The 13,892-nt window shown below is 41.0% G+C and overlaps 1 protein-coding gene across 4 annotated transcripts in view; it reads right to left on the bottom strand.

The window, feature by feature from the left end:
• The window catches only part of MOB (myelin associated oligodendrocyte basic protein), a 56,992-nt gene that overhangs the window by 24,213 nt on the left and 18,887 nt on the right, over positions 1 to 13,892 (bottom strand). For 3 of the 4 annotated variants that reach the window (XM_024792399.2, XM_024792401.2, XM_024792402.2), the window contains exon 3: positions 21 to 230. In XM_024792399.2, the coding sequence (XP_024648167.1) occupies positions 21 to 226 (206 nt within the window). In that variant the 5' untranslated portion in view covers positions 227 to 230. Of the gene's footprint in view, positions 1 to 20; positions 231 to 3,109; positions 3,176 to 13,892 lie in introns of all 4 variants that reach the window. The other variant, XM_024792400.2, reaches the window with a different exon arrangement.

Here is a 13,892-nt window from a genome sequence, read left to right as displayed (position 1 = left end):
GGGGCTGGGCGACCGCTCACCTGGTCTTTTGGCAGGCGCAGCAGATCCAGTCCTCCTCTTTCTTCTGGTAGAAGCAGCCGCTCTTACAGATGCTGTATTTCCGATCCACTATCTCCTTCTTGGAATTGAGGAAGGTGAACGGCGGGCAGCAGTGTATGCTGAAGTGCTCGGAGTACCTCTGGTTTTTGGAGAGTCTGGGACCCTCCTTGGTCGTTTTCTGACTCATCTCACTGGAAATCGCCGATGCAAGGAGACGGAAAGAGACATAAAAGCACATCAGGCAAGGGAGCCCTCTACTCAGGAAGCCCCCTGCTACTCCCATAGTCCAAGGTAACATTCAGGGTGGTCCTACAGAGCAAAACCCTGGAAGGGCAACTTTCCCCCAACTCCGTGGAAAGGAACTCTACTAAGAGTTCATTAATTTTCATTTGTGTATTTTTTAAAATCCTGTTTTCAAGGAGAGAAACATGGGCTCTTGTTTTTCTTATGTTTTAGAGACCCGTGTAACGTGTAACATAGGAAAACATTTAAAACCAAACATATTCTTGACTAAATAATATTCTAGAGTTGGGAAAAGACTTTTCTCTAAAAAGCAAAAAAAAAAAAAAAGGTTTATTGTTATTTATTAAAACAATCATCATTCATGCAATAAAATAGTACACAACAAGGAAGAAGAACAAACTGCTGACCTGCTGACATACATCAACACATTTTGATCTCACAGACTTAATGTTGAACAAAAGAAGTCAGACATAAGAAAACAAGCTGTATGACTGATTTTATATGAGGTTGAAGAACCGGCAAAACTAATCGATGGTGCTAGAAATCGAGCATAGTTATATTTGGAGAAGGTGGGTTCTGACTCAGAAGGGGCAACAGGGGAACTTGCTGGGGACTGAAAACATTCCTTTTAGGAATGTGACAAATGCAGAAATAGTCCTACCTAACACTACAAAGCACCGAAGTCCACAGGGGACTTACGTGACTATCAGACAACAAGAATCAACATAGTTAATGGGCATAAACTGGATACTGAGAATGTCTCTGCTCTCAACAAACTCAGAGTCAGGTTGGAGACGCAGATGTGCAGTATGTAATTACAAAACAGTGTTATGGTGACCAATACAATTGTGTACAAAGGTAAAGGAAATCATGGGGAAAGGATGGATTCCTTGAAGACAGAACCTATTATCTGGGTTTTTAAGGATAAGTACAGAAAAATAACTAAATAATATTGAGGGGATAGTTTAATTTTTTCGTCTGTTGGTGTGGTTGTCTTCTGCTATAAATAGAAATGACAGCTGAGAAGCAGGTAGAATGCAGTTACAAATACATTGTTTTTGCATCTCTGTGATCATCCAAATTGTGTGTCACATCTGTTATGGATGTTAAAAATATTCTTTCCCAATATCTCACTTGATTTTATCACGCAAAAATAATTAGTTTTATGTAATTAAGTATCTTAGATCTTATCAAAGGTTTTATATTTTTCCCAGAAAGTTTTCCCCACTCCATCAGCTTTTAACATACTCATATGCCCCATTTTAAATGAAAATCCTCTCTGGATCCTGCTCCCATGTCTTTTTGCTTCCCTATTACCCTCCTCTTTTGTATAGGCAAAGTTCTTGAACAGTTATTAATACTTTTCCCCTCCATCTTTGCATCTCCCCCTCACTCACTCATCAGTGTAACCACTGTGGCTCCTGGTCCTTTCCTCCCAAGGAAAAATGACTCTACATAGCTCCCCAGAGACCTCCATGGTGCTAAACCAGTTGTCTTCATATTTGGTCTCCATCTAAACTCTTTCCTTTCCTGTGATACCACATTATCTTAGATCTCCTCCTCTATCTCTAGTCTCTCCTTGTCTATTTCTCTTATAGGCTCATCTGCTTTTGCCAAACCTTTCATTTTTTTAACCCTAAACTTTTTTTTTTTTTTTTTTTTTTTTTTTTTTGAGACGGAGTCTCACGCTGTTGCCCAGGCTGGAGTGCAGTGGCGCGATCTCGGCTCACTGCAAGCTCCGCCTCCCGGGTTCCCGCCATTCTCCTGCCTCAGCCTCCTGAGTAGCTGGGACTACAGGCGCCCGCCACCGCGCCCGGCTAATTTTTTGTATTTTTAGTAGAGACGGGGTTTCACTGTGGTCTCGATCTCCTGACCTTGTGATCCGCCCGCCTCGGCCTCCCAAAGTGCTGGGATTACAGGCTTGAGCCACCGCGCCCGGCCTTAACCCTAAACTTTTAACGTTGGAGTTATTTAAGGTGTAATAAATACTAAATGATAAATGAAGTTAACTTCGCCCATTTAATTTAATATTTATTATACACTTTGGTTTTGTCTGGCACAGTGCTCAGTTCACATACTGGACACAAAGCTAAATCATGCTTAGTCCAGTCCTCAAGAAACTTATCCACCAGTGGGAGATACAGGCAAGTTTAAGTGATTAGAATGCACATAATGTGCTAATGGCCAGAAAAACCTAATTTACTGAGACCAAATAAGTACAAGTCACTGAGATGAGGAAGTGGGTAGATCAGATAAACATACTGTTCACAATGAGCTCACATCGTAGGTAGAGGAATGTCCAAAGACATCAGTAAGTGTGATACAAGGTCAGCATGCTCTGGAACATGAGAATGTGCTGGCGCAATGGCATGAAAAGTCCACAGAAGAGAAGGCAATATGTTGGGCTGGAGAACAAGGTGAAACTTCATGGGCAGAGGCATTTCATCTGGCCAAAATGAGGGCTTGGGAATGACTGATACCTAAGCAGATACACAGTGAATTGCATTACCCCCGAGAGCCCTCATCCTATCTACACTGCAGAATTGGAAGACGTAATAGAGCCAGGACTTCCAATAATAGAGCCAGGCAGTGAGGCAGGTGAAATGTCTAACCTGTGTGACCGGGAACACAGTCATGCCATCAGCTAATCAGAGGTCTAAGTAGATGAGAAGGAGGGAGATTATCTCGTTGGTCTGAGATACCATGAGTTTAAAGAGCCAAGGGCATCCACAAAGAAACGGGCATTCCAAACTCAGGACCTAAAGCTCTCATCTTGAGAGCCCTTCACCTCATGGAAGGGGGCAAAACTTGGGCATGGATGAGATACCTGTGAACTCAGCGAGGAATCAGTCAAGGGAAGGCTTCCAGGAGGAGGAGTGGACCTGCCTTCAAGCTGTGGGAAGAAGGAGTAATGGATATTCAGAAAGGTAGGATGAGTAGCAGTCTCCTAGGAGAGAAATTGCTGAATTTTCAAAAGGAGATGATCAGATATATTCAAAGGAGCCCTTTATCCAGACAGGTATGTATAGACTAATGAGAAGCTCCAGCTGACTTATAGGGTCAGATTCATTGCAAAGACCCTAAACGTCTGCCAAGCCTTTCCCCAAGTCCTACATAGGTCGCTAAGTTCATCTAGAGTTTCTCCTTCCATGAGAAATAATGAAATGAAACACTTTAGGACTAACCTTCAGGAGTAATTTCTTCAGGTTCCCAGCACATACAGACTGTTACTCAACTCTTCACAGGCAACTCAGACATTCCCAATTCCTCCGGCCTTCTAGGGTCACCTTTTCCAAATGGCTCAGGCACCCATCACAAATAACAGAAAATCTAGCTCTTACCCCAACTGTTTAAGAAATATGGGATAAGGAGATTTGAAGTCCACTGTGACTCTGAATTCCTTCCCTAAATGAATTCTCAAATCCCACTCAGTGCTCCAGCTGATGTAACGCCTGGGTCACTGTATGCCCATTTGCACTCCCGCCCCGTCATTTCTTCCCCCGAGCACTTCAAGGGAAAATTGTTTCTTACTCCGTGACAACTTCCCTCACTCCCTGTCTCCCCTGACCATGTCCAGCAGGGGACAGCATCACCTCCAGTTATCCATCAATGCATGGTCCTGAAGGAAAAAGTAATTCCCTTCCCTGGAAGAACCTCACCATTCCCAGCACAACCACCTGAAAATGCATCCAACTTTCAAAATAATATTTTCTCCCTCCTTTAGTAAAATGTTTATATTTTGTAAAAGACTGGTGGGCGGATCACGAGGTCAGCAGATTGAGACCATCCTGGCCAACATGGTGAAACCCGGTCTCTACTAAAAATACAAAAATTAGCTAAGTGTGGTGGCACGTGCCTGTAATCCCAGCTACTTGGGCGGCTGAGACAGGAGAATCGCTTGAACCTGGGAGGCAGAAATTGCAGTGAGCCGAGGTCACGCCACTGCACTCCAGCCTGGGCGATAGAGCAAGACTCCATCTCCAAAACAACAACAACAACAACAACAACAATGAAAACTGGCCTCCTGTTTTCCCCGGTGGCAGAAATACAGCACTTAGTTGGGGTACCTGGTTAAGTGGTTCTATATACTGCCTCCTCAACTGTCGGCCCCACGCCACCCTCCAATTTAAAAACGTTAAGCCCCACATGCTAAATGAGAGTCATCGTTTCCTAACACACCAGGATTGCTAGTAAATTCCTTGGAAATACAGGCTGTTAAATTAAGTTTAGCCTAAAGCCACATCCTTACATATTTTAAGTTCCGCCTAACGGTTTATTTGTACATAGTAAACTGTAACCTAACTGGATGTGTACATTGTAACTGCGTCTTATACCAATCACAGAGTTTTGGTCAATCACAGACAGCCAACTGTGTTCAAATAAGGCAAATTCCAGCTGTAACCAGTCCAGCTGTTTCTGTACCTCACTTTCGGTTTCTATTTGTCACTTTCCTTTTTCTGTCCATCGATGTTTTCTGACTGTGTGGCGGCCCTGGAGTCCCTCTGAACCTAATCTGGTTCTGGGGACAGTCTGATCTGTGAATTGTTCTTTGCTGAATTAAACTCTGTTAAATTGAATTTGTTTTATTAAAGTTTTTCCTTTAATAAAGCAAATAACTAACAGTGAAGAAGTAACAATTTACTGAGCACCATTGTGTATGGTTGTTTTGCATACTTTATCTCGTTTTATAATGTGGCGTTATTAACGAACTAAAGATGGAAAGTCTAAGGAACACAACTAAATCCATAAGCCAGTAAGAGGCAGCAAGGGATTTGAATCCACATCTGTGTGACTCCAACATCCCGAGGACTTTAGCCAGGTCCAACACTGCTTTGTGCTTCCTATAGACTCAACCCTCCTCCCAAGGAATAGGATTCCAGGTGCTGGGCCCAGACTAGACTTCGGGGGACTAGAGATGGACCCAGGGGTAGGATAAGGCTCAAAGATCCATGGGTCTATGTCCTAGGGTAAGAAAGACTGAAAATTGGGGAAACAAATCACTCCAGAAGAGAAAGATAGAGAATGGAGTTTGGAGGCTTCACAATAGAAACCAGGACTTCTCGGCCAGAGCCAGAAGGGTCCCTGTCCAGGACTAGCAGTAAGCTTAGGATGGGCCCTGAGGGAAGTGTGACCCACAGGCACTTCTGCAGCTCCTCCCCTCCAGTCCATTAGTGGATTAAAAAATCTATATTCACTGCTGAAAATTAGAAAACTCAGATGGATGAAAATAATATGCCCAGTGCGGTGGTTCATGTCTGTAATCCCAGTGCTTTGGGAGGCCAAGGCAGACAGATTACTTGAGGTCAGGAGTTCAAGACCTGCCTGGTCAACATGGTGAAACCCTGTCTCTACTAAAAATATAAAAATTAGCCAGGGCAGGTGCGGTGGCTGACGCCTATAATCCCAACACTTCAGGAGACTAAGGCGGGCGAATCATCCGAGGTCGGGAGTTCGAGACCAGCATGACCAACATGGAGAAACCCCGTCTCTACTAAAAATACAAAATGAGCTGGGCATGGTGGTGCATGCTTGTAATCCCAGCTACTTAAGAGGCTGAGGCAGCAGAATTGCTTGAACCCAGGAGGCGGAGGTTGTGGTGAGCCAAGATTGTACCATTGCACTCCAGCCCGAGCAACAAGAGTGAAATTCCATCTCAAAAAAAGAAAAAAAAAATGTAACCGGGCATGGTGGCAGGTGCCTGTAATCCCAGCTACTCAGGAGGCTGAACTCAGGAGGCAGAGTTTGCAGTGAGCCGATATCATGCCATTGCACTCCAGCCTCGGCAACACAGTGAGACTTTGTCTCAAAAAGAAGAAAAAGAAAATAATACAAATTCATAAATTCTTACCCCATGGTTAGTCACTTGTAAAATATGTTAACTTTTTTTCTTTGAGAATATTTACATGTAAATATACAGTTAATAAAAAGTAGGACCACACCTTACATATTGTTCAAATTTATATTATTGAAAAAATTATTCACTTTTCAAGTTTATGTTATCTGTAGTGTTCTCTTACAGTTTTTTTAATTTGTAATAAATCTGTAATTATAATCTTCTCTATAGTTTATATTCTATATATCTTCTCTCTTTTTTTTGAGTACTTTTGTCAGAAGTTATCTACTTCATTTTATTTTCAAAAGTAAGGAAGTGGTTTTCATTTTTGTTCTTTTTTCCCCCAATTTACTCATTTCTGTATGCACTTCTTTTTTTCTTTTTTCTTTTCTTTTTTTTTTTTTTTTTTTTTTTTTGAGACAAGGTCTCACTCTGTGGCCCATTCTAGAGTGCAGTGGTGCAATCACAGCTCACTGCAGCCTCAACCACCTGGGCTCAAGTAATTCTCCTGCCCCAGCCTCTTGAGTAGCTGGGACTACAGGTGCCTGGCACTACACCCAGCTAATATTTTTCTTTTTGCTGTAGAGACGGGATCTCCCTGAGCTCAAGTGATCCTCCCACCTCAGACTCCCAAAGTGCTGGGATTACAGGCGTGAACCACTGCACCTGGCCTATAATTTCTTTTCTTCCATTTTCTTTATATTCGTGTTATTGTATTTTTTCCTTATTGAGTCAAATGCTTCATATATGTACATTTATGGCTATAACCTTTTCCATTGTACAACTTTAGCTGCATACCACAAATATTAAAATTATTTTTAATCTTCATTTTAATTATGGATGAGTTCTTCAATTCATCGGTTATTACAAAATCTATTGTAAAATTTCCAAATGTATGGACCTATTTTTGTTACATTGGCTCCTAATTCTAAGGCAGTTAGAGAAAGCAGTCGCTATGACAATGACTCCAACAGTTGTTCATATTTGCTTCATGATCTTGTTCTACGTGTGCTTGCAAAGACTGTGCATTTCTGGAAACAATCTGGGATTGTCTAGTGAGGATAAAAATGTGCACAAACTGTAGTCTAGCAGTTTACTCCTGGGTGCAGCAGCCATCTTGGACCACAGCTCAACCTCACAGGTGAAGCCACTTCCTGTGAGGTGGTGGAGCAAAAATACCAGAGGAGCCTGAATCCTGGAGGACTGTGGAGTTTGCTGTTTCTGGCCTGGACTCTTGAACTCTGAAGACCTTTTACATGAGAAACAAACAAACTTCCACCTTGTGTAAACCACTATTATTTCTGTTACACGTTAACCAAATACATTCCTAATTGGTTACACTCAGTTTCCTGTAATAATAAACTTAACTCAGAGGGGCTTTGAAAATATGAAATGAAATAAAGTAAATAAAAAATTGAACCTAGCACTGTAACTAATGTAAATAACTTACTTAATAAATTATATTTTCCTTTCGCTAATGAGGATTCACTTAAATGACCTATCTAATCCTGCTGAATTTTTTAGACACACTCTATTTATCTCACTGTGTATCTCTGATGATACTTAAGCATTAATCACATATTTATTTACTTTAGTGGTTAAAAACAAATTATAAACACTGCATGACGTTTTCACAAAAGATACCGCCTAATTGCAAGCAAAGGTAATTATGAACTCTGGCAGGATGAAGAAAAAAAACAAACTTGAAACTGTAAAATATAATCTTCTCCAGGTTTCTATATAACTTAAAACTAAAGAGGAGAGAAAAGTGAAGCAAGTATTCAAAGAAGGAGAAGAAAGTGAAGGGGAAGGACCCAAAGAAAGGAGAACAAAAATCTCTGCACCATTTATTGAGCACCTAGTATGTTCCATATGCTTTATATCTAACATTGTTTTGGGGAAAACAACCCTCCAAGTAGTTCCTGCTATCCTCATTTTACAGATGAGAAAATTGAGGAAGAATTTAAGTGAAATCCCCAACATAATACAATAATAATTTTAAAATAGCAAACTCATAATGGTTAATATGACTAGTAGACTGCCTAATATCCACCCTCCCCTTACTCAGTAATGAACCTTGATTTTGTTTGGCAGTACTATATGCCTTGTTTAATCTATACAATTCCCCCATATGACTACATTCTAGTCAATGAAAAGTAGGCAAAAAGTCTATGGGAAGATGACCTTTCTGCAATAATAAGGCTTTTTATTCAAGAAAGAACCCTCCTCTGGTAAGTGCATCCAGCCCAACCCAATCATTCCTAGACCCCAAGAGACAGGATTATTTCAAGCCTTTGGAACTTGTCCCATCGGGTTCCTTCCCCTGTCTTTTACCACTTAACAGTTGCACAACAAATGCCTCCATTGCCTTGAGGTTCAGCTCAAAGTGAAGACACTCCCTGAGAGCCTTTCCAGATCCATCCCTTCCCCCAAAGAGTAATGATCATACCTCCTTCCTTTGTGTTCTGTGAATAATTCTAGGAAAGCATCTAGAAACTCTAGTGCTACCCTTACTGTTTCACTGTCTCCTTAAATTTTTTGTCCTTAATCCTGTTCAATGCCTGATTCAGAAGATGTTTGACTAAAAATGAGAGAATGAACAAAGGGTGTCTTTCACAACAGCTGCAGAGCCCTTAGCCACTTATTTCCTGTCCCCAGATGCTCTCTAGCAGTCCCATGTTCCACTGGGGACTCTGCTCTGGTTCAGGCAAAAATGTCTATTCAACAGAGGAAGGGACCTTTCTAACTAACCTTGAAAGTTATAAAACTGGGCTCTTTATGGGAAAAAGAAAGATTTTGTGAACACACTATATCTTTTTCTAATTCATGCAAATTAATTAGCTAACTTTAATCATTACATACACATTTCATTACACGTCCTAACGGTGGCATTAAGCTCTATGTAACCACCAGTGTCATAGTATCTATAAACACAGCTTTGCCATTCCTTAAAAAGGCTGCAGGAAGAAATTAAAACAGTATAAAGTGGATTTTTTGCCCTTCTTCCCATCCTTCCTCCTTTCTTTTTATCATCTTTTCTGAAAAAAGCAATTGGGATGTGGCATAATCATGTCATGAAAGCCGCAGGTGACCCTTAGTTCTGGGCAGTCCTCTGGAAAGGAAAGAAAATGCAAGTGGTAAGCTGAAATGCTGCAGCCCACATGCCCCTTCATATCTGCATGGCATCATAGGAAGTCAGACATGTAAATGGGTACAGAGTTTGCAGAATGAAAGGTAGATGCAGGTCAATATTTCGAAAGCAGAATAGTCTTCAATTATTTCACTAAGCTCCCTCACAACCATGAGCAAGGGTCTGTTCTTCTCTTGGTATAAAGAACTCAACATGGGAAGAACAGGAGACATAAAGAACTCAACATGGGAAGAACAGGAGACATAAAGAACTCAACATGGGAAGAACAGGAGACAAGCTTTGACCTTGACTATGCACCCAGGACCTGAACCCTATGCGAGAATAACACACTGGCTTTAGATATCAAAACCTCCAAGGGAAAATAATGATCAGTCTCCAGATCTATTATATGAATTAAGGAATGGGATGTTTAATATATACTTAAGAAAGAAATTTCAGGTTAATAAAGAAAGCAAGAAATTTCAAATTTATTCAAATCGAGATCGATTTTACCAAAAAAAGAACAACTTTTTTTTATTTATCTGTAATTGTGGGATTGATGTGATATTACAAGCCCAACCCATGATGAATGTTGGCTGAGAAAGAAAGTGGAAGGGAGAGAGCAACCAAAACTCTAAGTTTATAGTGCCTTGGTCACTTCTAGCTGAAACCATCCCTTCCTACTTCGTAGTCAAAGTTCAGTTCCCTAACATGACTATTTCTCACCTCCCTCTCTTCCTTCTCAAGGTAGATAAGAGTATGAGAAAGCTGAGTATCTTCATGGCAATGAGGGAAGGGGTGACTGGTCTGGGTGGTGTCCTCTGCTGGGCCTTGCCATGGGGTGCCTCATCTGGTCTCACCCACCTTTTAACATGAATGACACACATTGCATACTCACCACTTGACCCAACCAAAGACACTGGTCATCAGGCTCCTGACTCAGTAGCCTCCTATTCTGGTCCAGCTGTCCTCTCAGCTCCTTCACATCTATTCTAGGAAATGTTTGTTTCCCATACATTATGAGTGGGGAACAGAGAGCGTTATTCTGAGTCACTGGCTTAGACAGCCTCCCAACAAAAGCTGTGCCGTCACTCATAGTCACGTTGGATGAGGCTGAGGGCAGCCTTTTCTAGAGGCTTGCAGTGCCCCCACTACACTATTCCTGTTGCAGTGTGTCACTGCCCCTCATACACACACAAAACAAATTTAAACAAATCTGGATGATTCTACCACACCATACCACATCCCCCACCACGGTTTTGAGGTTTCATCTAAAAAAAAGAAAACAAACGTCTGCCTCCTTAGCTTTCTCTCTCTCGCTTGCTTTCTCTCTCGTTTCCCACTCTTCTGTGGGCTAGAAAAACTCTTCTCTCTGCTTTCTCCTTCTCTCTGGCAAAGACTCAACCTCTAGCCTACTCTCTTTTCACCTTCAGGCACCAAATCTGAGGCTCAGCTTTCTTTGCAGAAAGGACATGCATTTTACACCACCGAGGAAACTCAGTGGTCTGAGTTGTCTGGTATGATTCGTGGTATGTGAGCTGCCAGACAATTCGAAAGTAATGATTACAAAAACCAAAAATGTATTGTTTTGCTATTTCCTAAATCATACCCATTGAGAAGCATAAGTTGTAAATAATAGCTTATAATAGTACTACTGATGGAGAGCTCACTGTGAATCAGGCACTCTTCCAAGTTCATGACATTTATTCATAGATTTAACCCTGGCAATAATCCTACGAGATAGATTACATTTATCCTTATTTTACAGATGAAGAAACTGAGGCCCAGAGAAGATAAGTAAATGAGATAAGCACAACTTATGATTGACCAGTGAGATTAATTGTCTGTTATAATCCGTACCACTCTGTTCACACAGGGGAGATGGGGCCTCAGTGACATCATCAATTTGTCATTCACAGTCCAGAGGATGACATCACTGCGATATACCTAACACTAGAGAAAGGGTGAGGATAGTCATAATAAATTACCTATCCCAAGCCTCTTTCTTTGTTCCCACTTTAAAGAACAGAATGGAAAAGTGTTTCCTTCAATGACCTAAGAGTGTGCTCCACAGGACAAAGAATTCCCCCCATAAATTCACAAAGTAGAAAACACTTGAGCAAATAAGGTCATGTTCTTCCTAAGCCTTCCTTTTCCTTTTTCTCAGTTCCTTCCAGTACATGGCTGTAATTTCTCAAAACCCACACCATCACCCCATGTGCCTTCATATGATTAGAAAACACTGTAAGGAAGAAGCCAGGCACAGTGGTTCACACCTGTAATCCCAGCACTTTGGAAGGCTGAGGCGGGCAGATCACCCGAGGTCAGGTGTTCAAGAACAGCCTGGCCAATGTGGTGAAACCCCATATTTACTAAAAGTACAAAAATTAGCCAAACATGGTGGTGCATGCCTGTAATCCCAGCTACTTGGGAGGTCGAGGCATGAGAATCGCTTGAGCCCAGGAGGTGAAGGTTGCAGTGAGCCAAGATCACGTCACTGCACTTCAGCCTGGGTGACAGAGTGAGACTCTGTCTCAAAAAAAAAATGAAAAAATTGTAAGGAAGAGATGGAAGTAACTGGGAATTACAATTTTCATAACTGGTTTTAAGAACAAGATGAACTGTCTAACATTTAAAATATTGAATTTTTTCAAAGCATGAAGAATTAACTTTGAGTCTTAAAATATTTATCAATCTTCAATGAGTTTCTGTTAAACCTTGCCTCCATTTCACAATTTAATATTTACTCTTTGAATATCAACGCCCTTGAGAGCAATAAAATCTTTTAACCTTTCATTCTGTGAAGAGAAACAAAATAAAATATATTTTCAGTAAGAATAATAATATGCACGAAAAATTGTAAGTGGAATTTTACTAACTGATGAGGACAGGGGGGATAGTAGGAAAATCCCAAACTTTATTTCTGCGTATTCCCCAGAAACAGGAGTGGTAACAAAATTACCAAAACAGAAAAAGTGAAGCATTCACTATTCTTTATCTTTCCTAAAGTCAGCCTAGCTTATTAAAGAACAGAAGATGAGAGGGGAGATCTTGCACATTTGCAAAGTATGCAAATACAATGTAAGCAGTAAGGATTTGATTGTTATTTAATTATTAATATTCTTATAATTAGCTAATTACAGAAATATTTTGTAGTCATTTGAAGACCAACTGAATATTAGACATCCATTTTTAAAGGTGCGTATGAAGAGGTTGTATTGACAAAAGAAAATACTTCTATAATATCAACTGAAAGCAGCAGGAAGCTAGGTCATTAACTATATGGCAGAAACTCGGAGTGGCCAGCCATCCCAGCTGAAGCCAGTTAACCGTCAATGTGGTAGTCAGCTCGAAGGAACTTACAGCTCCCTCTGTTATCCTCAGTCACCTCCAGAGGTAGCACTCTCACCAGGGGCTGGGACAGGAGCCAGGGAGGGAAGCATACACCCAGATCCTGCCTTGAATAGGTGAGATATATTAGTACCCTGGAGAGCAATTCTTGGTGCTAATTTTAAGGCTGACAAGGACCCCCTGAACAGTAGGTAGGAGCTACTGAGACAATTTATTTATGATCACAATAGACCCCACTGACAGGAAAGGCAGATGATATCAGTCTATATGTGCAAAGAATATATACATAAGATAACTGAAGGTAAAGGCAGCCAAATACAATACTAACAGTCATCCATTTGAAGATTTATTGAGTACCTTTAAGTGCACATAGTGAACAAGACCAAGAAGGTCCCTATGCTCACAGAGCTTAGGGTACAGAGAAGAAGACATTAACAGATCATCTCTTATCCCATTAGTAGTATATCCAATGTATGACTGAAATGTGATTAGGGCTCTAAAAGGAAGGAATTGGGTGCTAGGAGACAATATAGAAATGAGACAAATTTAGATTAGAGGGCTAAGGAAGTATTTCTGAAGAAATGAAATTTAATTTGAGATCCAAAAGATAAGTGGGAGCCATCCATACATGAGGGAGAAAACAGTTACAGAGACAGACCTTGAGACTTGATGTCCCCAAGAAACCAGAAAACAGAGTGGCTGAAACAGAGTGAGGGAGGGGAACATTGAAGCTAGGGGCAAGGCATGATCAAGACCAGACAGGCCCTTGAAAGTGAGCTAAGGAATGGGAAGGATAGGAAGGTGTTGAAAGGTCTTGACTGAAGGAGATATATCTTCATATTTAGGTTCCATGAAGATCACTCAAGCTCCTTGCAATATAGATTAGAAGTAAGCAGGAGAGGAAACAGGAAAACCAGTGAGACATGACAGAGACTTTGACAAGGGCAGTGGCAGTGGAGGTTGATTTTAGAGGCAAAATTAATAGAACATAAGGACAAACTGGATGTGTGACTTGTTGTAAAGAATAAGGCAAGGATGATTGTCACACTTATGACTTAAGCAAATGCCCAATGAAGCAATTTACTGAGGTGGGGGAGACTGCGGGGGAAAAGATAAGGGTATAGTTTTAAACATTTATGTATTCAACAAATATTAATTGAGTACCTACTGTGTTCCACACGGGTTAAGCCTGAGATGCTTCTAAAGGTCTAAGTGCTGATGGTGCCACCTAACAGACTAGTCTGGGATAGGTCAGAGTACAGCATAAGCAAGAAAAGAAATCTAACAGTGAACAGG

Source organism: Macaca nemestrina, chromosome 2, assembly GCF_043159975.1.
Source record: "Macaca nemestrina isolate mMacNem1 chromosome 2, mMacNem.hap1, whole genome shotgun sequence".
NCBI classification, from domain to species: Eukaryota; Metazoa; Chordata; class Mammalia; order Primates; family Cercopithecidae; genus Macaca; species Macaca nemestrina.
This window is presented reverse-complemented; position numbering and strand designations above follow the sequence as displayed.